This window comes from Hyperoodon ampullatus (genome assembly GCF_949752795.1).
Source record: "Hyperoodon ampullatus genome assembly, chromosome: 19".
Lineage (NCBI taxonomy): Eukaryota > Metazoa > Chordata > Mammalia > Artiodactyla > Ziphiidae > Hyperoodon > Hyperoodon ampullatus.
Genome location: NC_136932.1, coordinates 18,282,450 through 18,290,115, shown reverse-complemented (window position 1 = coordinate 18,290,115; position 7,666 = coordinate 18,282,450). Strand labels below are relative to the sequence as shown.

General features: G+C 65.0%; 1 protein-coding gene across 1 annotated transcript; it reads left to right on the top strand.

Moving 5' to 3' along the window:
- The first annotated feature begins 3,494 nt into the window (after window positions 1-3,494).
- SPHK1 (sphingosine kinase 1) lies at window positions 3,495-5,824 on the top strand. Its single transcript, XM_079724951.1, has 5 exons — window positions 3,495-3,580; window positions 3,911-4,063; window positions 4,164-4,258; window positions 4,339-4,454; window positions 4,754-5,824. The coding sequence occupies exons 1-5, from the start codon at window positions 3,571-3,573 to the stop codon at window positions 5,553-5,555; spliced, it is 1,176 nt and encodes a 391-aa protein (XP_079581077.1). The 5' UTR covers window positions 3,495-3,570; the 3' UTR covers window positions 5,556-5,824.
- The last annotated feature ends 1,842 nt before the right edge of the window (window positions 5,825-7,666 follow it).

The following is a 7,666-nucleotide window of genomic DNA, read 5'->3' as shown; positions in this document are numbered from 1 at the left end:
TCAAAAGGGGCACAGCATCTTACTCTTGCTCAATCTTGTCTCTTGGGCCAGGGATGCTGATGAGTGTTTCTGGAGATGAAATAAAGCTCTTTAGAGAGGGTCTGGAGGGCGGTGTGGGCCTGGAGGGAGGCAGCCTGGAGGGGGGAGGTGACGGGCAAGAATGAGGAGGGCAGAGCAGGGACCGTGAGGGTGGGGGCGGGGGCGAGGCCGCTGGGAGGACAGAGGAGCCATTGTGCAGACTGGAACCGGGGCCAGAGGGCTCGGCCCTTCACCTCCCTCCCACTGGGCCCCCGGAGGCCGGATAATGAACCCAGCAGGCTGCTCCGCCTCCCTCGTCGCTCGGTTTCCAGTCAACCCCGCCCCCGTCCGGCCCCACGACCCCAGGGGCTCCAGCCCGGGGCGCTGGGAGGCGGAGGGACCCAGTGGCAGGTGGGCTTTCTCCCTGCGGACTCGTGCACAGCCAGGTCTTCCTTTCCCGAGGGCCTCAGTTTCCCACCAGACTCCAAGGTTTAAGGCAGCGGCTTTTCAGGACTGATGGAAGCGCCCTCCCGAGCGGGGGAGAAAGGGGAGGCTGCCCTGGCGGTCTCCGCAGCACCCTCCCTCCAAGACTGAGATCTCGGGGAGCACCCCGCCCGCGTCCCGCGTCCCGCGTCTTCCAGGCGCCAAAGCCCCGACTTTGACCGGAGTCCTGGCAGGAGGAGAAGGCAGGCGAAGGGGGAGGAGAGGGATCGAGCCCCGGCTCCCGCAAGGAGCCCCCTCCTCCCGCAGGCGCTTAGTCCCCGCGTCGCGTGACCGCGGCACTGCGGCTGCAGCGCCGCGCTCCCCTCCTGGCGTCGGATTCCTGGGGGCTGCGGGTGGGGGCCTGTAGGTTCAACATCAGACCTCGGCGGACACCCGCCGCGGCCCTGCGAGAGGGCGATGCCACCCCGCCCCCGCTTCCTCTCCCGGTTCCTAGTTTCGCATAGAGTCTCGACCCGTGAAAGCGTCGCTGAGTCACCTTCCCGGAACACGCTCGAGACGCTCAGGACCCAGCCAGGGCTGCCCGGGGGCCACGCAGGACGGACGTGGCCACCACCCGGACGCGTGCCAGGCCAACGCGTCCCACCAGCCTGTGCCTCCCCTCTACGTGGGGACGCTTGGGCCCCGCCCTCCTCCCCCCACCCCCAGGTGTTGGGAAACGGGGCCGGGCCGCCTGGGTCCTCTGTAAGAGGAGATGCGGCGGAGGCGCGCCCGAGTTACCGGGGCCGCAGAGACCTGCCTCTTCTCGACTTGAGGCGATGGGAAGAGAGAGTTGTGAGCGAGTGTCGGTGGGGGCAGGTGTGGGCGCGTGAGCACTTTGCAGCCTGGGCCTGTACCACCTCAGCCTCCTACAGCGGTTTGGTTTTTCCTAACTTTGGCCCTACCTGGTCAGGTCGCCAAGTCCGCCTTGGTAACTTCCTCCTCTGGGTCGCCGTCAACAACCCCCCAGGGAGTTTACTCGAGTTGGCTGCGGACAAGTTCAGCTCAGACACTTACTTGCCGGTGATATGTTTATCACACAAGCACCGATACACGAGTCCCGGGCCCGTTTGCATCTTCCCACTGAGCCAGTGGGGGCGGCGGAGGACACGCCCCCGATGCTTGGCTGCCCAATGCGGATGGGGACCCCTAGGCCTGTTTACACCGCCAAGCTCCTCTTGGGTGCGTGGGCCTGGATCGCCCGCTGCGGAGCAGCTTCTCTGGCCCAGGCGAGCCTCGATGTTGTCCTCTGCGAAAAGGATCCAACTTTTGAGGTTCTTGACAAGGATCCCTCCTCTGGACCGCATCTCCCCGCGCAGGTCGCCCGCCCTCCCCGGGACCGCTCGCCTGGCTGCCTCAGGCTCGGTGGCTGCGCTGCAGAGCTGCTTGGTCAGGAGGCTAAAAATAACTCTCTGGGGGAGAACTGGAGCGGCTGGAGAGACGCCCCGGCACGGAGCGGGGGGCACCCGGCGGGGCCTGGGCCTCGAAATCCGGGTGGGATGGGGCGGGGCGCGCGAAGCGGGCGCTGCTTGCCCGGAGCCGGCAGCGGGGCCAGTTCTGCCAGGAGACTCCGGGACAGAAGGTCGCAGCGTCCAGGGACAGCCGAGGTCTGCCCGGAGCCCTGAGCCACGCGTGCCCAGAGTCCCACCCGGGGGCCGCTCCGACTTTGGGCGCCGAGGCGAGATCGCGTGGGGCCCGCGCCGCGGCCTGCTCTGCGCGTTCACCCTCGCGCGCCCGGGACGCTGCGCTCGCGGCGCGCCGCTCGTGGCCGGGCCTGGGGCTCCGCGCCTCGCCAACGGCCTCCACCTCTCCTGCCGGGCCGCGGCGCCGCCTTCCGCCGGTCGCCTACTACCAGCGTCCCGGGACCCAGCCAAAGGGCTGCGCGTGGCCGAGCCGTGGGCGCTGACCGTGCGGGGGGCGGCGCGGTGAGGCCAGGGACAGGAGGGCTCCAGCTGTGCCGGGCGCGGGGTCCTCCCCCGCAAACGCCGGGAGCGCGGGGCGTGGCCAGGCCCGGGGGCGAGGCACAGGTCCCTCCCCGAAGTTGAGACAAAAGTTTGAGGCTGGAGACAGCGAGGCCGTGCAGTCAGCATTTGCCCGGCGCTCCAGTTGTCCCTCAGATGCGAGGCTGAGCCCGGGACGAGCTGCGTTCAGCCCTAGGCCACTGTGGGGAACGGAGGTGGCGCTTCCCCAGCAAAGCGGACCGACTGGGTAGGGCTGGCCGCCCGCCCTGTCCTCTCGCCGCGCGTGGCTCCTGGGCGGTCGGGGGAACTGCCGTGCACCGCATGGCCTCCGCGCCCACTCGGCTCCGGCCGAGGGAGGCGGCGGCTGGCGGCCGGGCTCCGGCTCAGCTCTTGCGCGACTCCGGCGCTGCTCCCACGAGCGCTGCGCGCGGCGCCGCAGAGCCTGGTCCTTAGAGGCGCGCGCGGCGACTCCGGCCGCTCCGGAGCTCAGGGTAGAGGACAAGGCGACCCGGCTGTTTCGGGGCGGGGATCGCTCGCCCCGAACTTCGCGCCCTGCGATGTCCACTCACGTTCTGGGATTTTCACGCAACTGGATTCCCCTCCCCCTGGCAGCGCCCAGGGGGTGAGGACCTGATCCCCCGGAGAGAGCCACGGGGCTCTGACTCATCGTCGGGCCGGAACCCGAGGCCCCAGGAAAGAAAGCCCCTCAGGAAGAGACCCTTTGCCTCTGGGGGTGGGAGCTCAGTTCTAGGACGGGAGCGCCCTTGGTGACACTGGACCAAGGCTATCTGGATCTCTCGGAAAACTAGGCGATGCCGGAGGCGCGGCTCCCCGCGCGTGGTCCCAGGACCTAGCAGGGCGCCCCCCACCTCAGGGGGTCGCTGCGGACTCCACCAGCGCTGTCTCCTCTCCCTCAGATCCGGCAACCGCAGGGAATGACGCGGGTGCCCCTACAGCCCCGGCTCCGGGCGGGGAGGGCGAGCCCCACAGCCGGCACCAAGACGCCCGCCTGGGCAGCACCGATAAGGAGCTGAAGGCAGGAGCCGCCGCCGCGGACAGCGCCCCGACAGCGCCGGGGACCCCCTGGCAGCGGGGGCCACGGGTCGAGGTTATGGATGCAGGTTTGTGGGGGCCTGGCGGGGAAGGCCTGTAGGGGGATCCATTCTCTCCCTCGAGAGGAAGGTTGGCCCGAGTCAGCTGAACAAAAGAGGCTGGGGACGCCCGAGAGAAGCACTTTTCCCGACGAGACCAGAAGCGGGCCGAGCCTGAGCCAAGCCAAGCTGGCCGGGTGAGGAGCGCGGGGCTGCCGCTGGAGCTCCCCACTGGAGGCCGCTGCCTCTGGTCAGACTGTTGGATCAGTTACCCGTGGGTTTCAGGCACAGCGTTTCCACCCCAGTGCCCCTGCTGTGATCGTCAGCCCCCTAGTGGCCGTTTCGGGTTTGTCTTTACAGCGGGCGGCTCCCGGAACCCGCTCCCAAGGCCCTGCCGAGTGCTGGTGCTGTTAAATCCGCGCGGGGGCAAGGGCAAAGCCCTGCAGCTCTTCCGGAGCCACGTGCAGCCCCTGCTGGCCCAGGCCGATGTCTCCTTCACGCTGACGCTCACTGGTGAGTGTCTCCCCGCGGGGGTGCAGGGAGCATCCCCAGCCAGGGACCCCCCCACCCCACCCCAGCCCCCGCCGTGATAACCGCGCTGGTCTCTCCGCAGAGCGGCGGAACCACGCCCGGGAGCTGGTGCGGGCGGAGGACCTGAGACGTTGGGACGCGCTGGTGGTCATGTCTGGAGACGGGTTGATGCATGAGGTGAGGCCCGCACCGGGAGGCTGGGCCTGGGTCGTGGGGGTGGGGTGCTTCCCAGGCTGAGGCCACCTGTGCTCCAACAGGTGGTGAACGGGCTCATGGAGCGGCCTGACTGGGAGACCGCCATCCAGAAGCCCCTGTGTAGCCTCCCAGCCGGCTCTGGCAATGCACTGGCCGCTTCTGTGAACCATTATGCCGGGTGAGAGCCCAGGGCCAGAGTGGGACTCAGTCTCCCCTCAGTGCCGCCCTACTGCCAGGCTTTCTTTTGTAAGTTACCATGCGCAGGGGTAACTTCCATGCCCTCTTCTCTGGAGCCTCGGCCCCTCCGTTCTGGGGCCCTCTCCGTGACTCCAGCTGCTGCCTCCACCTGCTCCATCTGTCACGCCTGCCAACTCCCTAGGGACTCAGTGTCACTTCGCCCACCCCAACTCCCCAGGAGGAGGAAGGGGAGGACGTGTGAGGGCTCCTGCCCTCCCCATCTGACTTCTCCCTCTGCAGCTACGAGCAGGTGACTAATGAAGACCTCCTGACCAACTGCACACGGCTGCTGTGCCGCCGGCTGCTGGCGCCCATGGATCTGCTGTCCCTGCAGACAGCCTCTGGGCAGCGCCTCTTCTCCGTGCTCAGCCTGGCTTGGGGTTTCATCGCTGACGTGGATCTGGAGAGTGAGAAGTTTCGGCGCCTGGGTGAGATGCGCTTCACTCTGGGCACCTTCCTGCGCCTGGCGGCCCTGCGCACCTACCAGGGCTCCCTGGCCTACCTCCCTGTAGAAACGGTGGTCTCCAAGATGCCCCCCTGCCCCGCTCGGGACCAGCAGGCCCAGCAGGGCCCTGTGGACGCCCACCTGGTGCCCCTGGAGGAGGCAGTGCCCTCTCACTGGACAGTGGTGCCGGAGCAGGACTTCGTGCTGGTGCTGGCACTGCTGCACTCACACCTGGGCAGTGAGATGTTTGCCGCACCCATGGGCCGCTGTGCGGCCGGCGCTATGCATTTGTTCTATGTGCGGGCAGGTGTGTCTCGAGCCACACTGCTGCGCCTCTTCCTGGCCATGGAGAAAGGCAGGCACATGGAGTGTGACTGTCCCCACTTGGTGTATGTGCCCGTGGTTGCTTTCCGCCTGGAACCCAAGGACAGGAAGGGTGTGTTTGCTGTGGACGGGGAACTGATGATCAGCGAGGCTGTGCAGGGCCAGGTGCACCCAAACTACTTCTGGATGGTCGGTGGCTGCAGGGAGTCCCCACCCTCTCTGGAGCCACAGGCCTCACCCAGCCGGAGGCCACCTCCAGCGGAGCACCTATGACTCCGCAGGCCTTGCCGTGCCTTTGTCTGTCTACTTGGTTTACTCTGAGCTTAGGCCCCTCCCTCCCTCCCTCCCCAGGGACTGGAGGGACTGTCCACAGCTCATGTGGCGGGTCAGGAGGAGGAAGACTCCTGGAGAAGGCTGGGAAGGATGGCTCTGCCCACCAAAGGCCAGGATGAGGTGCTGGGCTAGGAGCGTGGAGGCCACCGTGTTTTGTTTAGGGAGCCCCACCCCCTGAATCAAATCCAAATAAAGCGACATTCCCAGCCTACTGGTCTTATCCTAGGGGGTGGGGAGAGTGGGGTCTTGCTTCTTCCAGGGCTCTAGAAGTTAACATGATGCCCAATGGTCCCTCCTGGATGGGCCAATGCACGGTACTGGCCCCTGGGAAGTCATTTTGGTGGTGGGCACTGGATCAGATCTGGTCCCAGCTGCTTTTGTAGGGGTGGGGCCCTGCCCCAGTGATGATTATGCCACATCTGGCCTGGAGCCAACTGCCTCTTCGCACAAGCGGAAGACTGAGGCTCAGAGCGAGTATGTCTTACCTAGGGCCACACGGCCAGCGAGTCTCAGCGAAAAGAGAAAATATCTCCGAGTTAGGCGCACTGGGGAAAACTGGCAAGGAGCAACACAAGTCAAAATGGCAGGCAGCTGTCCCCTTTTTACAAGGAGTCCGTCACCCCTCCAGGGAGGAATCCAGGGCTCCCTCAGCCTCCCCTGCCCTCCTCCAGCCCATCCTTTTTGGGGAGTGGTGGGCAGGGGTTAAAAGGAAGCAGCAGGGAGGGGCAGATGCTACCCGCTCAAAGTGGGGAACCCTTTTGGCTTCAAGCCCAGGCCAGGTGCTGCCAAGTCAGCTCCCCCAGCATCTGGAAGGAGCTGAACCGGTGCAACTGGTCAGTCACGGGCCCCTGGGGACCACGGCTACCGCTGACGCACTGCTGAAAGGTGGCTCTTGAGGAAAAAGACACGGGCCCTGCTCAGAGGCGAGAGCACCGACCCACTGAACTTCTAGACCCTCATCTCCCGGCCCCCGTGAGTCCCCTGACAGGAAACACGGAGGCGCAGAAGCAGGCTGGGAGGGGAAAGTGCCGCTGCCTCGAGCCTCCCCAGCAATAGGGATCTTTCCTTCCCCTGGGGAGGGTGCGTGAGGTGCCCCCGAGGGGAAGAAAGGCGACAGAGCCAGATGGATGGCAGAGGCAGGTTTAATGGTGCCACCTTGTCTTTTTTATACATTGTAATGAGCCAAACAAAAAAAAAATGCAAGTAAAAAAAAAGTTTAATCACACAGCACTTTATACAGGTATCTTAAGCAGTAGGCATTCACATCTCCACATGAACAACGCACCGGGAAGCACAGCCCGGGCAGTCACTCTGGGTGATCCTCAAACAAGACACCGGCTCCGGCCCCGCCCTTCCCCGCGCTGCTGCGGCCGCCCACACGGTTGCAGCAGCTCAGGTGTGGAGCCAGCGTAAGGCGGACAAGACGCATCATGCTTTGGCTTCTTATTTTGTCTTTTTTTTTTCCTAGTAAGAGTTAGTATCTTTGCTTTTGAGATTTATTTTCTTTCAATCTTAAATATTACATACATACACCAAAATTACATAGCTGCAATGTGCTCAACAGCATCCTATTCAACTGGAGCTTCACATTATCAAACGCTTAGAAAAATCTGTAAACCTCTGGGCCCGTCTCTGCGAGGGAGAAGCCTGCCGGCCGCCTCTCTCCCGCATTGAGCCTGCAGCTCGTAAGTGAAGGGCTGACAGGCCTCGCTCTCATCCTCCGGGAGAGAGGGCTGGCTCGCTGTGTTCAGGGAGCTATATGCCGCCTCCCAGCGTTAGCATTTGATAGTGGGAGGGGCACAGTCTACAGGAGAGGCCCTCGCACTTGCCCTGGCCTTGTCTGTGCTGCTGCCTCCCAGGGCCCTGGGATGGGGCTGAGCAGGGGAGCAGATGCGCAAGGCCTTGAAGCCAGAGCTGCCATCCCCCCGGCCCCGTGGCACAGGAAGAGCAAGGCACCTACAGCTGTTTCTTTCCCAGCAGCCCCCTGGTCCTCACTCCATGGCAACGTGAGGCCACCACCTCTCCTGGGGGTCACCCTGAACCCAGCCTGG

Bases quoted from the DNA above. Each gene is read 5' to 3' on its own strand.
- SPHK1 (XM_079724951.1), top strand. The intron at 4,064-4,163 runs GTGAGTGTCTCC...GTCTCTCCGCAG, and splicing joins CTTCACGCTGACGCTCACTG to AGCGGCGGAACCACGCCCGG. The intron at 4,455-4,753 runs GTGAGAGCCCAG...CTCCCTCTGCAG, and splicing joins TCTGTGAACCATTATGCCGG to CTACGAGCAGGTGACTAATG.